At 34.5% G+C, this 18,977-nt stretch overlaps 1 protein-coding gene across 6 annotated transcripts in view; it reads right to left on the reverse strand.

Annotated features, from left to right (window-relative positions):
* Positions 1-18,977, reverse strand: part of PCDH11X (protocadherin 11 X-linked) — a 704,983-nt gene that overhangs the window by 333,680 nt on the left and 352,326 nt on the right. For 2 of the 6 annotated variants that reach the window (XM_060137157.1, XM_060137151.1), the window contains exon 4: positions 6,032-6,061. The exons of the other annotated variants lie outside the window; for them this stretch is intronic. In XM_060137157.1, the coding sequence (XP_059993140.1) occupies positions 6,032-6,061 (30 nt within the window). The remainder of the gene's footprint in view (positions 1-6,031; positions 6,062-18,977) is intronic. 6 annotated transcript variants of the gene reach the window in all.

Consider the following 18,977-nt stretch of genomic DNA (forward strand, 5'->3'; position numbering starts at 1 on the left):
TGCAGTACAATGTCCCTGGAAGATCACATCTATGGAACATATGTAGGAAAAAGGTAAATAGGTTTGCTTGTAGTTGGTAATGCTAAATTAGAACTCTTATGTGATTTAACTTTCTCATAGCATTACTAACATTCAACTGAATGCCTGATAAGGAAAACTGGTTAGTATAGAAGAAATAGCATTCACAATTGCTATAAATTTAGCTTCATGCATTTGTTAGATTATCATGTTGCAAAAAGTATGTATGAAAATAATCCTTCATTAGAGCCAAGGCTTGTGGATACATCTCTTCAGAAACGTAACCTTAGAATTAGTTTCATTTAGAGAAAACCTTTAAAAAATGTCTCAACATGCTGTGCCATATTCAAACTTCTAAATTATACAGTTAGGACAATTTATGATGAAGAAACTTCCCAAAGTTTCTGGATTGTTGAATAGGATAAGGGAAGAAGAAGTAGCTTGGAGACACCAGTAAAATGTTACTTTAATATATGTTCCTTTGAACATTCTCATTGCCTCCCTCTTCTTCATGTAGCCTTGGAGCAAATGGTTACACAAATGACAGGAGTCTGGAAGAAGAGAGGCCAATAACAGGCAATGACTTTTATTTGCTTTTTTCCTATAGCTATTCTTTCTGCTACCAACTAGCCTAGTCTGAAAGAAAACACTTTGTAAATTCACCTCAGGCAAATATAAAGAAATAAGAAATATACTCTTTTGAGAATCTCAGTCAGCTCTGTTTCTGCCAACTTCAGTTTAGCACTTTAGTGAACATACTCTTTAACAAGCATGGCCATTTGTGCAAACCCTGAGGGCAATTTAAACTCAGGCTTAGCCAAAGGGGAGGGATTTAAAAAAAAATCTACGTGGAAATTTTTAGGTTAGTACTAACTTAGGGAATCAGTTTGTGTTTAAGCAAGAAATGTTTGTTTTATATTAACCAGGTTCAAAAATTGTACTTCTCTCTTTTAGTTGAAAACAAACATTGCTATCACCAATCTATTAAGTCACAGGTGGCTATGTGTTGAAATGTATTTTCCCCTTAATTAACTCTTAGCCATTCCATACTAAAGAATGAATGAAGTATGGAGTATGACATTTGCTTTTATTCTGCTCTTTGAATGCCACTAGCTTCCCTGTGAAATGTAATCTTTTAAAAGAGAGGTAGAAAAACATGTCTATCTATCTCTGTACCTTAAAACTCTGATTTGGAATCTAAAACTAGTCTTGTTTGGTGAGGTCTCTGAAGTCATTTAAATGCAAATAGCTGAGGAAGTCTTTGAGAAATTATAGGTCCTTTGAAGTTTGAGACTCTAGGTCCTTTGATGTTTGAGACTTTAGGACAATAAAGCATTCATTTAGATACTTCATTCTTAGCTAAGTTAATATGTGGCCCTATTTTTTTACAAATGCAGGAAGCTTATATTTTTCACTTACTCAATTAAACTGAACGTAAAAGTAATATTTTATAATTTATATTAAAAATACCTAAATAGGTGAGGTTCAAGAGATTAATTCAACTTTTTATGGAGATATTTGCAGTAAATCCAAAGTTAATGAATATTCTGACACTTAATATATTTAAGGTTTATAGCTTCTTGAATTTAATATTCAAAATACCCTTCAAATACATAAACGCAATGAACCAAAAATAAAGGGTGTCAGAGGACAGACCTAATATCCATGGTATATGTTAACCATATTATATCAGGCTAGGTATAGAATGCATATAGACTAGTGAAAAGGGCTTCATAATAGGTCTGTAGCATCATCAGAGTTGACAGAAGTAAATTTTTTAAAAAATATTATTCTTCCAGAAGCATCTTAAAACATTAAATATATTCAGGGTAATTACTAAAATACAATAAAACTATTATTTTGATATAAAAGAAGTATTTGTTTTATGATTCAAGTTTTTCTCTTTTATTTTTTTTTAATTATTCTGGATAGATTGCCTGGGTTCAACTCATGGCTTTTCTACTGGTGAGCTCTATAATCTTAGGCAAGCACTTAAGCTCTCTGCACCATGGTTTCCTCATCTGTAAAAGAGTTCATAGGATTAAACTATGAGTTTATAGGACTAAATATGTAGTAGGTATAGACATATAGATATAGATGTAGATATAGATATAGAAGTATACACATATGCACTTATATGTATACACACACACACAGTGCTTGGAACAGAGTAAGCACAATATTAGTAAGTTAATTTTACTGTGTTTACTTTGGTATAGAACGGTATTGGGAAAAAATGACCAAGTGCTCACAGCTGTCCCTTTCTTATACTCTGCTTTTGAGACCGGAGAGAAGTGGGCAGGGCACAAGAATTAAAAGAATGACACAGCCGTTGAGAAAAACAGGATACTACAAAAACTGGTTAGAACCTACTAGGTCCAAGACGGTGGAAGATTCAACTTCCAGTAGACCTTGAGACTCATTATACACTCATTGTAATACATTAACATCTAAATGACACACCCACAGGCATGACAGTTCAGAGGCTGACAATAAAAGACCAAAAGTTGGTGGTGCCCCAACTCCTGGAAATCTCTGCCCCTTCCCACAAATAGTTGGAATAATCCTCCCACTTGTTAGCCTATGAAATTACCCAGCCCATAATAACTAACAACCCATACCCCAGGGCCCTCTTGCCTTCTGAGATGGCCCAAATTCTATCTATGGAGTGTGTATCTCCCTGAATAAATCGTCCTTCACTCTACTTTGACTTGCTCTTGAATTCTTTCCTGCATGAAGCCAAAGACCTTCGTTTGGGAACCCATCCCAGGGCCTTGCCTGAAACCTGGGATATGATCATTCTTTGGCTCCCTCCTTTTCTTACAACACTTTGTCTTGACCAAACTTTAGTCAGGAATCTCTCCTTCCTACAGGCTCCTGAGCTCTGCTTGCCACCACGTAATGAGCAAGCACTAAAAATGTGGAATGCATCCCCTTTATCAGGGTCTCTTGGGAATCAGCTGACCACAGCAAGACACTTTTCCTGGTGGACCCCACTGGCCACTTATCTGGCCTGTCCGGTTTCTTCTTAAAAGATTCTGCTTATCTCTGCTTACCCCTTTTTACCTTAAAAAAAGAAGCACCTTTTTTCTGTTAGATTTTAAGACCTTGCAGATTTCTGAGGTCAGAGCCTTTTCTCTATTCTGAATAAAATCTCTAAGTCCAGATTTGGTTTTATTTGACAAAAAAGAAAAGTATCCATCACTAAAAACCACACTTTCCATTGCTCCTTATATTGTGATTATATTACTGTTTTAATATTCACAATTGAAGTGGTTTATGTTAAAGTTTCATGACCCAGGTGTTTTCTGAGTTCATCCCAGAGTGCTGTGTACAGTCTTAATTTTTTAAAACAAAAACACTTTTCTATTTATAGAATAACTATACTAGATAAAATCTGCCAATATTTATGTTCTTCAAAATTCCAACATTTAAATAACTGAGCAACAGGTCCTTTCCTAAATTTACCAGAATGGTTGAGAATGTTAGAACACCTAAAATCTGTAGAGCTTCTCTCTCTCTCTCTCCCTCTCTCTTTCACTTTACATAGCTAGTGACATTTCATTCCCTTTGCTTCCCTCCTTTTAATTGGAGAAATCTTCTATAAACTTTTGCCTTCTCGGAGGAGTTAATTCTCAAAAAGTCATCACTCCAAGGTCACAGTGATAAGATGGTTCAGACGGGCATTTGAAAACTCTCAGAAAGGTATACTGAGTGAAAATTCTCTAATGCTGTTATATTAGTTTATCTCTCAAACACTAATGAAAATTCATTTTGACATTCTAGTCAGGCTCCATTTTCAGGTAATTCTCACACTTGATAAAGCCATCCAGGGCTAACAGAGTACTTCTGGCATAGTCTAGACCACCCTTTGGCAAGTTCTTTTTCAAAGAAAAAATTTGGTCTCTCAAACTAGAAAAACACTCATATTTAACCTAGCATATAGTTTTGACAACATTTTGGTTCCAAACCTCAAAACATGGTGAAGAAACCAAGGCATAAATTCTAGAAAACAAATGTCAGTGAACAGCTAAATAACTGTTTATTTTTAGTGGTGGTGCAGTTTAACCAATGAGGTAATTAAAATTTAACAATATGTGTGACATAGTTTATTTTTTTAATGGTAGAAAACCGAATTTTTCTAGACAGCTAGACTGTTCATATATATGTGAGCAGAACTTAAAACTTTCACATTGAAGGAGGCCAAAATATACAATGTGAAAAATTATCTTCAATAAATGGTGTTGGGAAAACTGGACAGCTACATGTAAAAGAATCAAACTGGGATACTTTTTCACACCATATACAAAAATAAACTCAAAATGGATTAAAGGCTTAAATGTAAGACCTGAAACAATAAAAGTCCTAGAAGAAAACATTGGCAGCATGGTCTTTGACATAGGTCTTAGCAATATTTTGGGGGGTCTATTTCCTCAGGCAAGGGAAACAAAAGCAAAAATAAACAAATGGGACTACATCAAACTCAAAAGTTTTTGCATAACAAAGGAAACCATCAACAAAATAAAAAAGGCAACCTACAGAATGGGAGAATATATTTGTAAATGATATAACTGATAAGGGGTTAATATCCAAAAGAACTCATACAGCTGTCAAGAAAACAACCTGATTAAAAAATGGACAGAGGAACAGAATAGACATTTTTTCATAGAAGACATACAGATGGTCAAAAGACACATGAAAAGATGCTCAACATCACTAATCATCAGGGAACTTCAAATCAAAACCACAATGAGATACCACATCACACCTGTCAGAATGGCTATCATTAAGAGACAACAAATAATGAGTGTTGGTGAGGATGTACAGAAAAGGGAACCCTTGTGCACTGTTGGTGGGAATGTAATTGGTACAGCCACTGTGGAAAACAGTATGGAGTTTCCTCACAAAATTAAAAATAGAACTGCCATATGATCCAGCACAAAAACACTAAAACACTATTTCATAAAGATATATACATCCCAATGCTCATTGCAGCATTATTTACAATAGCCAAGATATGGAAGCCAAATAAGAGTCCATCAAATATTATGAAATAATAATGGAATATTACTCAGCCATTAAAAAAAGGTCATGCCATTTGTGACAACATGGATGAATCAAGAGGATATTTTGCTAAGTTAAATAAATCAGACAGAGAAAGACAACAACTGTATGATCTCATGTGTAATCTAAAAATCAAAAACAGACTTCAGAGAACAAAAAGGCAAGGCAGTTGGCAGAGGGGAGGAAAGTGGTTGAAAAAGGTGAAGGGGATTAAGAGGTAGAAAGCTCCAGTTTTAAAATAAATAAGTCATGCTGATGTAATATACAGCATAAAGGATATGGTCGATAATATTGTGATAACTTTATATGGTTACAGATGGTTACTAGACTTATCATGGTGGTAATCATTTCATAATGTATGCAAATGTCAAATCACTATGTAATACACCTGAAAGTAACATAATATTGTACATCAACTATATTTCAATTAGAAAAAAATTTTTGCATTGAAAGATGACATTCTAAAGCCCAGTTTCTCAGAGAACATCAATTTACTGATTAACCATGTTTAGTTTATGCTATTTTTCTCTGTGACCTTATCAGACATCATCATGCTTCATATTCACTAACTTTTGCTGTCACTGTTAAATTGTAAATTGACACCAAAATGGTCCCTTTTATTGCTAAAATTTATCATAAAATAACTGTATTACCAGAATATTCACGAAGTGATGCTGTCAGCAGTATGTTGTTTTGGCACAGTGGGAAAAGAAAGTGTTGATGAAAAATAAAATAAAATAAGACTTGAAAATTGCTTCCAGGACTGTGTAAGTGATACAAAATGTAGAGACAGCTCAGCTTGAAGCTCTTTTGAGGCAGAACTACAACATATGTCATCTTAAATACTTACAGTTTTAACTCCACTTAGTAGCTACTGTGGCTTCAGAAATGCAAGAAAAAAATCACAACGTATTTTGAAATCAATTTTCTTTGAAATTTACAATCTTACCTTTCCTGCCTTTTTTCCCTCGGATTTCTGCTGATTTAGGATAAAGTGGAGGCAAAGGAAGCAAAGGAAAACAAAACAAAACAAAAATCAGCTCCAATTTGTTATTGCAAATATATTTTTTAAAAAACATGCCAAAATTCCAAGTGCAATAATACACAATTTTGTTTTTCTAATGAAACTATTTTCATCTGTTGCATTCTTCAGTGGTTTCAGGAAAGGGATATAACATTGTAAATCTCATACAGCAATATGTAGAGCCATATAAAAATCTTCAATGGTCATCAAAAAGTCATTAAATCCTTAGCTCACATAGGCATTGGCCAAGAAAAGACATATTTCCAATTAGATATTCCCTTATTTATTTTCCATCCATTTTTAAATGGATGAGTCTTTATCTCAAGCATGAACACATTTCTTAAAAAAAAAAAACTAGTTTAGTTGGAGATTCATGAATTAGGAGTAAACATAAATATCTATACAGCTTTGGATACTCTCTCTAAATATTAATTTTTGTGGGTCTTAGGAGCACCTAATTCAGTTCTGTTCAACTAAATAATTTTTGCAGCCATCCTGGTAAAATCATTTTGTTCATTTTTATTTAAGACTTCTTTTTTCCCCCATTCAACCTCAGGAAATGGGGTAAATTGATTTTGAAAACTCCAGAAGCATTTAGGCCATTTGTCGCTTGGATTCATTCTCCTTTGTAGAGGATGAATACATCACATGATAAAAGGATCACATGTCTAACATTTCTAGTTAACGATGCTCCCAAGTCCTTTCTCCTCAAAATTTACCTCAGTTCCATGTCATTGCTACAGTTATGCAAAAGTTTCTCTGAGCATCAGAGAAAATTGGGGAGGAGATAGAGGTGAATTTGAAATAAGGGTATATACAAAGAGAGATACAATAAATGTAGTAAGAGGATGAATGCTGTTGTTTAGTGGTTTGATATGATTTCAGATCTATTTGTTCATGACAAAAATTGTTTTGATCTAAGAATACAGTTGTTTTTATAAGTAAAGTTGTTTCAATAAAAGTATTGAAGTTGTTGTGTCAGGATGTCATCATCAACATCTGCGGTTGCTGACAAGCACTCAGTAGTAGCTCAACTGCTGAGGGGCACCACCAGGATCTTATCAATAAGAACATATGAAGAAGCAGCTATGGCAAGGGGACATTAGAGTATAAATACCCAGAGTGTGTGAGGACCATCTGAGTGTTTGGTCTGGGCAAGATGACTCTTTGCTGATCTAAATAGCTCTCTGAAGACTTTGGGGTATTGGCTCCTGCCTAGGAAGGTGAATCTCTGCTCAGCAGTGGTGAAAACCATGAAGCAGCCCCAGGGAAGGAGATTATCATGCTTGCCAGCCTCAATGCCTTCATTTCCTAGCCATGTGCTCTACAACAAGAGACTTTCATCTTGGCGCTGGCAGCTGGACATTAGCTCTCAGTTGACTAAGCTCTCTCTCTCGAGAACCAGCTCATAAAAATGTTAGGGAGTCATTGACTGAAACCTTGACCAGGCATGATGATAACCTCTTGCCTGAGTTGTCTTGCAACAGGAGGTCTCAATGAAGAATGTGGTGCTGCCACCAAAAACTAACCAGGAATATTTGGGAGGGGCCAAAGGAAGGAGGACATGCCAACCCATAGTATGTCTTGTAAAACTAACCTGGAAGAATTTGGGAGGGGCTAAAAGAAGGAGGGAGGAGACGACATGTCCTGTCCACCTCCCAGAAGCCCTCATGCTGGAATCCATCTTGGCTGAGAGAGGTGAATGCCACCAGGGAAGACACTTAGTTAGATCAAAAATGGGCCATGCAAGATGATTGTCCAGAGATAACCCGGAAACTAATCCCATTACCATAAAACCTGAGACCACAGGCCATGTAGCAGGGCAGTTCTTCTGGGTTCCTTTACCCTGTTGCTCTCTGCCTGGGTGCCCATTTCCAATACAGCCTTTTGCTTTGTCAGTACATGTGTCTCCTTGGACAATTCATTTGCGAGTGTTAGACAAAAGCCCACTCTAGGCCCTGGAAAGGGTCCCCCTTCCTGCAACAGAAAGGTACACCACAACTAAATTTGGACTTTATTCCTTTCATCGTGCCCTTTGCCTGGAACAATAGTGTAATTAATCAATCATTGGTTTGGAGTATGTTATTTCTTTATTGGCTTATTAAAGGACATTATCTTGTATGTTATTGGCTTGTGAAATTATAATTCCCACAGTAGACCTGTGTTAAATAAAATATTGGCAAAGATAATCTCAGTCTGAGCATAATTTGCCTTGAAACAAAACAAAGGCTCTGTATTTTGTTATTCAATGACTTATTCTCAGACCAAAAAGGGTATAGTTTTTTTCCTGTCATTTTAATATAACGTGAGTTTCCAAAATTGACTTTTGAGGAAGGTATCCAGACATGGTCACAAATCTATTATCTAAGGAAATCAAAGTGTGTTTTTTTCTTTCCACTTTGGGTAGTTATTTTTAGCCTAAGATATTCTTATTGTCCTTATGTGTTGATCAAATTCAGCCATCAGTGGCTCAGTGATAGAATTCTATTTGTCTGTGAAGGCATAGCCTGAGGATAATGCCTTGAATAATCTCTTTCAAGAAAGTGTCCTTGGATTTTAATATCTTTAAACAATTGGTATTTACATCTCTCTCTATCATGAATGATAATTCTTAAATAACAGGTTAAAAATTTTAACTTTCCAACAGAAATAATATCATGGACAAAAAACCCTCAAAACTTTACCCATATTTAAGAATATAATATTAAAAATTACCATTCTTTATTTTATAGAACCACGATAGATCTTTTTATATTCCCTCCATTAGAATTTACTGTCAAGAAAACAGTAGATTTTAGTTAGATGTTTTACCACTTATTACTGAGCAATGCAAAATCCTCAGCAAGACAAGTGAAGATGTGAAAATATTAATTATATCTATCTTGGTAAATTAGTGAATTATTGAAAAAGTAATGAAAATATTTAAGGCTAGTCAACGTATTGAGAGCACCTCTTTACCATTGCAGTGAAAAAAGACAACTCCAGAATGTGTTTATTTCCCTAAATTATATATTTTAATTAAGAGCATTGCCTATGCTGTGCTCCTTTTGTCCTTGTTTGAGAATTTCTATTGAGAAAGTTTAAAATAGATCAAGTGGGAAATATTAAAATGATAGTCTTTGCATTTTCTACACCACACAGACAGAACACAATCTGTCACCATAAGTGGGCCCTATCTCATGACAACTAGACAAGCATTAGAATTAAAAGAAAGCACAGAAATATATTGGCAGGCATGTGAGTAGGTTGGCAAATTGATGCCAGATTTGATGATAGAAACATTTAAAAAAAATCAATTCTGGAAGGGGAAAAATCATGCTGAAAAGCAATTTCTATTTTAACGGAGACATGGATTTTTATCCCCTTATTTTAAAAATGACTCCCAAGAGGCCAAAATTATATCAACAAAATCACTCTTCAAACTAAATTATATATAGTAAGGTAGGGAGAAATGTTCACCAGTCTGAATGTTATGGGCTCAGAATTTTCTATAGTATACATTAGTCATGTAGTTTTCATACGTTCTTATTAACCTCTAGGAGTGAATAAATTCTAACTCCAACTGCCAATAAATGAATATTTATCCTATTATATCTAATTTTCTAGAGTGATAGAGCTGATTGACTCTAATGAAAAAGAGGGCCAAGACATAGCATACAAGAGAAGTAAAGTCTGTTAATACCAAGGGGATGATCCAACTAGGAGAGCATCCTCAAATTTTAGTCAGCTCTCTTCTGTATCATACAGCATTAGCACAGTAGAGTATGGTGGCAGATAAGTCACCACAGTGAAGAGTTATTCAAGTAGACACTGAGGCTGTAGCTGTATTGGTATAATTGGAAGAAATAAGATCAAATGATTTTGGTATTTCTCAATATCTATGTGCTTTTGTGTTTCAGCTTTGTCTGTTTTTGATCTGTGCATTCAGAATGAACACAACAAGGACAAAGGGTGGGGTCAACACAAGAAGAGATTTCTAACCCAAAAGAATATTGCCTCTGTGCAGTCTCTGAAAAATCCTAACTCCTTCTTTTACCCATCTCCAAGTTTACTACTTCTCTTTTCCTTTTCTGACTCGTGTACAGTACAGCTGTTACCTTCATTCTGCCTTCATGTATTGCTGCTGCTTATAGAGCAGCTGTCCTCTTGAACACAACTATTAGGAATTTCTGATCATTAAGCCTAATGACAGAGTAGAGGGAACAAGACTAGGGTCAGAAGTCAAGGCAGCCACATCTCTAAACACAGGTAACAGAAAGAGGAAGAAACTTATTAGAGGACAAAGACACCAGAGCTTATCCTAACTCACTACTCTGCCTGCTGATTAGGAAAGAAATAGAACAGAATGTGTACAGGAGAAAATGCACTTGATAAGCACAGCTTTATTTTAAAAGCTGATTATGATTATCACTCAATAAAGCATCAACCATCACTAAATTTCTTTTTTTTAATTGAAGTATAGTTGATTTACAATGTTAGTTTCTGGAAAACAGCAAAGTGATTCAGTCATACATACATATATATCTATTTTTTTTCAGATTCTTTTGCCTTACAGGTTATTATAAAATATTGAGTATAATTCCCTGTGCTATACAGTAGGTCCTTGTAGGTTTTCTATTTTATATATAGCAATGTGTATATGTTAATCCCAAACTCCTAATTTGTCCCCCCCCCACCTTTCTCCTTTGGTAACCATGTTTGTTTTCTATGTCTGTGGGTCTATTTCTGTTTTGTATGTAAGTTTGTATGTAAGCTTTGTATGTAAGTTTGTAAGTTTGTATCATTTATTTTTTATATTCTACATATAAGCAATATCATATGATATTTGTCTTTCTCTGTCTGGCTTACTTTACTTAGTATGATAATCTCTAGGTTCATTCAACCATCACTAAATTTTTGTCAGCTGGATCAGGTGTAATAGCAACTTGAGATGTCCAGTAGTGGTCAAGATTTAACAAAACACACTTTCAATGACACCAGCAGGGTTGTGGTGGTAACTTTTCTGAATGGCATGGTCAAATGAAAATAGTTATGACTGTGTACACAACTAAATAAATATTTGTCTAACAGATGGAAAAAACTGGGGAAGAAGGTTTTTTATCGCAGTGTGTGCATGTGTGTTTATAAAAAATTAGAAGCCTATGGAGTCAGGTTTCTAATACTATACCATGTGGAATATCCAACCCCTCCCCCTAATCTACGCTTTAAAAATATCAGAACTTGAAGTGTATTTTTCACTTGGCTTAAATCTCCATATAATTATCACAGCCTAGTTTATTTTTTTAGTAGGCTGGTACATGTGACATTGTATTTCAGAACTTTATTCAGTTAGCAACTTAGAGTATTGTTGGCTTTAAAGGAAAGATACTGGTGAATCTAATAATAGTAGTAAGCCTAAATGTCCTTCTCAACATGTTTGTTTACTATCTATTTCCTCTCTAAAATGTAAATCACCATTTGAAAAGAACACATTTAAGGGAATGTATCTATGGATTTTTATTGTCTTATTCTCTTTTTTCTAAATTTGAGACTGGTATAAAAATTGTATACATAGTTTCAATACATCAGTAAAGAGAATATGAAATTTGAAATCAGAAGATTCAGGTTTCAGTCCTGGGTTCACAAGTAGCTATGTGAACTTATTCAAGCAAAACTTTAGAAGGCTATGTCTTCCTCCAACACTGAATCCAAGGCATTAGCTACATTTAATGATGATGAAGGTGATGATTGTGACAATGACAGGAATACTATTACTACAACTATCACTGCCACTGCTATCATCACCTTTCATTTATTGAGTATGAAGCATTTTAGTAAATGCTTTACAAATATTATCTCACTTAATTGTTATAGTGACAAATATCATCTAACTTAATTGTTATAGTGACACTTTGATGTGAGAAAATTATCATTTCCATTTTACAAAGAGGAAAATGTGGATCAAAGAGATGAAGAAATTTACTTAATCACTCTACTTGTAAGGTATAGAGCTGAGGTTTCAATCCAGATCTTCTGGATTCTAAAGTTCTAGAATGTAAGCTCCGTGGCAGCAGGCATTTTGTCATTTTGGAGTTTGGAATTCTGCTATATTCTCAATGCCTAAAAAAGTGCCTGGTACTAAGGAGACCTACAATAAATATTTATAGACTGAATCAAATAACAAGATATTCCTCTATTATTTAATTACATAGATAATTAGAGCTAGATTGTAATAATTGATTATGAATCTTACTGAAAAGCACAAATTTTGGAGCTATATTGACTGGATTCAACTCTTGTCTCTAACACTTATTACCTATGTGACTCCAGACATGTTTCTTCTTGTCATTTTGCCTTAGTTTCATCATCTGTAGAATAGAGAAATATGAGTTCCTACTCCAGAGTATTTGTTACAAGGGTTAAATCAGTAAACTAGGGGCATCAAACAGTAGTTGGCACTTTGAATAGTGTATATATGTTAGCTCTTATTACTGGTGTTTTATTTTAACATCTTTATTAATATACCTTATATACCATAGAATTAATCCATTTAAAGTATAAATTCAATGTTTTTTTTGTATATTCACAGGTATCTGTAATCATCACCATATTCAATTTTATAACATTTTCATCACCTTGAAAAGAAACCCTAAAGCACAACATTGTAAATCAACTATACCCCAATATTTAAAAAAAAACACATAAAACAAAACAAAACAAAAGAAACCCCATACTCTTTAACTATCACCCCCTAACCTCTCACTTCTCCCAAGTTTTAGACAACCACTAACCTACTTTCTGTTTTTTTATTGTATATTTCTCTGTTCTGGACTTATGAATAAAATCATATAATATGTGGTCTTTTGTGGCTGGCTTCTTTCACTTATAATAATGTCTTCAAGTTTCAACCATGTTGCATCATGTTTCAGTAAGTCATTCCTTTTTTATGTCCAAATAATATTTCATTGTGTAGATATACCACATTTTGTTTAAACATTCATCAATTGATGGGAATTTGGGTTATTTACACTTTTTGGGTATTATGAATAATGCTAATATAAACATCATACAGAAGTTTTTGCACGGACATGTGTTTTCTTTTCTCTTGGGTATATACCTATGAGTGGAATGGCTGGGTCATAGGGTAACATTATGTTAAATCTTTTGAGGAAATGCCAGGTTGTTTGCCAATGCAGCTGCACAATTTTACACTCCCATCAGTAGTGTACAAGGGTTCCAATTTCTTCACATTCTTGCTCTCAAGGTAATTTATTTTTAACTTTAGAATTAAAGACTGTCTAAATATTAGAATTAAATATTAGAATACTTAGAATTAAATTCCTATCTAAATATTTTTTAAACTATACACTGGCATCCAAAATTATTTTAATTAGATCAATAAAACTGTAGCATAAACTATTCTACTATGTGAGCTTAATGTACTATTCCCTGTTACTAAGATACCATTGAACAGATTGCCAAACCCATCCGTTGAAAGGGTTGAAAAGTTATCTATTTCTTGATATTAATTTACATATAATTTGAAATATATTAAGGAAATTCCCTCTGCTAAAGTGAATGAAACTTTTAAAAATGTTTGTCAAATTATTTATTCAAATCCACCTACCTTATAGTATATCACTGTTAAAAGTCTGATAAAACAGTTGGAAGAACACATAGGATATCATGGGACAATGACATTGCATTTGCTGAATATGGGGGAAAGGGATTGACAGTACTGATTAAATCCAGTTGAAATAATTTTTTCATGGGTGCTGAATCTTGGATTTGGAACATGCAGAGATTATATAGAGTACCAGAATGAGAGTCAAACTAAGGGGGGAAAGAAACCAATGCTTTATTCAAGATTGATACTAGAATTGATCTAACAAAGCTAAACAAGAGTAAAATGTTCTCAAAGTGACATAGAAGAGGAATATTATGGATGATACGAAAATCACAGTTTCTTATGAGAAGGCAGGATTAAGTTAGAATACTATTACACTTGTTCTCACATAATCTTTCTGGTTTATTCAAAACCCTACTCTTGCCCTGAAACATTCTTATACTGTGACAATAACAAAATCAATGTGACAGACAGGTCTGCTTTCTTAAAATATTGCATGTCAGTCAGAACAGTGTTTCATTTTTAATTGTTTGAATTTTGCATAAAGATACCTCTGTTTGCTGCTAAAGATCTATGCAATTGTCTCTGATATCACTTTAAATTACAGATCATCTTAACATGTCATTCTCGTGAAATGTAAAACTGAGATTGTTGCATTGCATCTATTAAAGCTTGTAGATGTTTACAAAATGAACATCAAAGTAATAAAGTGATTATAAGAATAAACATCAGAATACAAATGATCTTTCTCATTAGTTAAAAGGAAATCATTGTTTTAATGTGCAGTAGCTACCAGACTGCTTAATTCTGTGAATGCCTGGTTTTTATATTAGATGAAAGCATGACTAACTAGATCTATGATAAGAAATAAAAATTTAAAAGTGACCTATGTGCCTGCCTTTATATCAAACCCTGAGATAACAAAAGGGTATTTTAAAACAGTGTCATTAGTTCATTAGCATCGATTCAAGTGAACGTTAAATTCTCATATAGTGGTCTCACATAGGTACTAGTTAAGCATATGACTTCCTGATTGTGACTTGAACCTAAGATATAGTTGCATTCATTTTAATGTATCCTTCAGCTTTAGTTTTAATCTAATATTACCTAGCTTACAGCAGACTAAGTTATTATAATTGTCTGATACCCATTATCATTTCTTGCTTATTTCCTAGGTGGGAAAAACATTCTCTTCTGGGATCACCATAGTTTTCTTGAGCTCTTAGCTGATTATGGATATATTCTCCCCTATTTCAAACTCCTCTAGCAATTCCATACTGAATTTCCACTTTTAGTGCATTTTCTGTAGAATTTTCAATTTTATTTCAAATCATCTGAAAAAACTGAAACTCAAAGCCCTTCATTTTTTTCCCCAGTTGAATTCATTGCTTTTAGGTTTGTGAGATTTCATTAAGCTTGTCTTAATACTATCAACTCAAATGAAGCATAATAGCTTTAGTGGATAGAATAGTGTCCTCCAACAATTCATGTCCATTCCAAACTCAAAATTTGATCTTATTTGTAAAAAGGGCTTTTGTAGATGTTAGTTAGTTAAGGATCTTGAGATGAAATCATCCTGGATTTCAGGATGTCCTAAATCCAAAGACTGGTGCCCTTGTAAGAAGAGGACACACAGACAGAAAGAAAGCGGCCAAGTGATGGTGGGGCAGAGACTAGAGGGATGCAGCTACAAGCTAATGAATGCCAAAGATTGCCAGGTGCCCACAGAGGCTGGAAGAAACAAGGAAGGATTCTTCCCTAGGGCTTTCAGAGGACACCTTGATTTCAGAATTTTAGCCTGCAGAATTGTGGGAGAATAAATTTCTGTTGTTTTAACCAAATATTTTGGTAATTTGTTATGGCAGTCCTAGTTAAAAATACAATGAGCGAAGGGGATATACTCCCATTTCAGGAAAACAATACACTAGGATAGAAAATAGGTTGTTCTGTTTTATGATTATCAAACCGAAAATGCATTGAAAGATTACTGAATGCAAATCACTATATTTCATCTAATATGTAAGTTTTTGGAGGACTGGGATGATTATAAGTAAGCATATGGTACAAGAGAAATAGAATATCCAGTTTTGAATAATGTGACATACGTTCCAGCTCCAGATCACTCACTCATTTGTGAAACATTTAGCAGAAGCCTATTTGGTACTATGTACAAATTTTCTAAATTATAGAAAAATGAATGGGATAAGGCCCTTGCCCAAAAGGATCTCACAGTTTAATAGGGAAGCCAGAGGTAGAAATAGATAATTACAGTATTATATTTTAAGTGTTTTAATGAGCAGATGAATAAAATACTATCATACCACAAGGGAGCAAAGAGCTGTGTGACCCTGAGCAAGTCCTTTGAGCTCTCTGAATCTGTTTATTGATATGTAAAATGGAGATAACAATAACAATTCATAGCTCTCCTACCTTCTCCCAACTATTTTGGACATCTACTACTTTTTTTTTTTTTTTTTTTTTTTTTTTAGGTTCACGGACGTGCAGGCTCAGCGGCCATGGCTCACGGTCCCAGCCGCTCCGCGGCATGTGGGAACCTCCAGGACCGGGCACGAACCCGCGTCCCCCCTGCATCGTCAAGCGGACTCTCAACCACTGCGCCCCCAGGGAAGCCCGGACATCTACTGTTTTTAAGAGTCCTATGAATCAGACTTTCTCTTAGCTATTTAATATACATTATCTGAATTAATCCTTAGAATAGTTCATCATATAAATACAATTATGCTAATGTTACATGTGTGGAAACTGAGGTACAGAAATTTATACTATGTGCCAAAATTGCATGAATCAGGAAGGAAATATTCTTTTCACTCAAGCCTGTCGTATGTCTTAGGTAGAAATGCATCAAAAATAAATATTATACTACTAGAAGTTAATGTTCGATGTGCCACAATATCTAGCAATAAATAAATTAGATGATGAATAATGTTTCAAATATGTATGAATAATTCCAAATAAATATTATATATCCCCTATAGTACTTTATTTCCTAACTAATGATTTTCTATGCTAGAGAAAGTACATTCAGATGTGCTTCTATAAAGTAGTCATTTGCATTGATTTTAACGTTAGGCAGTTACATTTGTATTTACCTACTGGATTTCTCTAAGTTAATTTTCCCTCAAAAATTACTGTTACAGGGCTTCCCTGGTGGCGCAGTGGTTTAGAGTCCGCCTGCCGATGCAGGGGACACGGGTTCATGCCCTGGTCCAGGAAGATCCCACATGACGCGGAGCGGCTGGGCCCGTGAGCCATGGCTGCTGAGCCTGCGCATCCGGAGCCTGTGCTCCGCAACGGGAGAGGCCACAACAGTGAGAGGCCCGCATACCGCAAAAAAATATATATAATAATAATAATAATATTAACAGTTAGAATATTCAATGTTTTTACATATGCAAGTAACATGGCCAGCTGCATAATCTGGAGCCTCTAGTATTAGTTCATTTTCTATAATCTAGGCAAACTACTAACTTGTATAATTGACCAATTTTCCAATTCAACCATTTTAATTCTTTGTTCAGTTTCCATCTGGTTAAGTCAGATGCATCATATGTAAAGAGAGCATCTTATTTGTGGAGAAAAGACCAAGAATTCACAATCTAGTTGCCCTTCAAGGTAAGAAGGACTACCCAGTGTGACAGTGCTCGGAAAATACAACCTAGAATGAATTTTTGTTTCCTCCATCACCTCTAACTTCTTCATTCACTCATTCACCAGGCTAGTTACTAGGATACAGTGATTGCCAAGATAGAAATAATCATCTTTGCCCTTACAGAGATTATAGTCTTCATAAGGGAACAGAGACAAGAATATAGATAATTACAATACTTGTGATCTCAAAATAATTTGGCAGCTTTTCCCTCAATAATAGAGAGGTATCCTTGTATAATTTTATTTCCCAGAGAATAATTTCTAAACATTTAGTTATAGCTTTAGCAGAAATATAAAGTGAATATTAATTAAACACACAAATGAATATTTACCATAGCTAAACTCCAATATCTATGATGCTGCCAGATTTCTATAATACAGAAATAAAAGCACTCCTCCTGAGTGATCCATAAAGTCTTGAATTATCAAAGACTTACATTAAAACTGCATAAGATAGGGTCTGAGCTTCATTTAAAAAGGTATTTCATTCCCCTAGAGGCTCATCCGCCTCAGGCGTCTTCCCAGAATTTAGCTCTTAAAGTATCTAAAATATTTTAAGCTTGTACATTTTTTACTGCTTTGTGAATCTGTCGTGTCAATTTTCATTTTTTTTCCAAGTTACCACATTGACATTGTTATTTTCAGCTTCCAATTCAACATAAAACAGTGGATGGCTCCATTTATCTCTCTGGCTGCATTTATTCTCAGCAGAGCTCTGTATTCAGGACATTTTTATTTTTATGATTGGTTATTTATCGTTAGTATTTTTAGAAAAATGAGAGAGTTGTAATTCTTGGGAGCTTTAACTATAGAATTTTATCAGTCAACAAATATTTATTGAGCATCTACTATGTGACAGGCATGGTACTTAGGATCATGGGCTCTGGAAGTAGACTGCCTGGCTCAAAGCTCAGCTCTACCATTTATTAACTGTGTGACCACGGGCCAGCTGCTTGAATACTCTATTTGGTGCTTGAGCTTGTCTATCTGTAAAACACCAAGAATAAAAATAGTAGCACTATGATAAAGTGTTTGTGAGGGCTAAGTGCGTTAATACAGTAGAGCACTTAACACCATCATATAGTAAGCTTTCAACAAACTCTGTCTGTTATTGTTAATATGAACATCATCATCCTTTATTTTAACCATGCACTGTGAAACCTTGAGTACACTATAACAAGGAAGAATCTTACAATCTACTGTCCAAGTCAGCTACTAAAAAATACTTAGAGATGATCAATGAATTAATTTCTGATATATACAAAAGTGCCTTGAATGGTAGTAAAAGACTGTGAGAGGGAAAAATTTTGCTTTGAGGTCGCAAGTAAATCACCTTATGAAAATGAATTATAGAAAACTGTAAAATACTGATCTAGTTTGCCTGAAGCATATAAAATAAAGTCCCAGTTTCAAAAAAAATCAAACATTTTATTCAGCTAGTGACTATGGTCCAAAAGTAAAAAGCTAAGTTTATTAAGGGCTTTAAACATTTATAAATCTCCAGAGCCACAAGACTTAATGCATGGCCCTTAATGTTAAATTAAGTAGTGAAACAGAGGTTTCTATCTTGGGCTCATGGGATCAGAATCTTGGCCC

This window comes from Lagenorhynchus albirostris, chromosome X (assembly GCF_949774975.1).
Source record: "Lagenorhynchus albirostris chromosome X, mLagAlb1.1, whole genome shotgun sequence".
Classification (NCBI taxonomy): Eukaryota; Metazoa; Chordata; class Mammalia; order Artiodactyla; family Delphinidae; genus Lagenorhynchus; species Lagenorhynchus albirostris.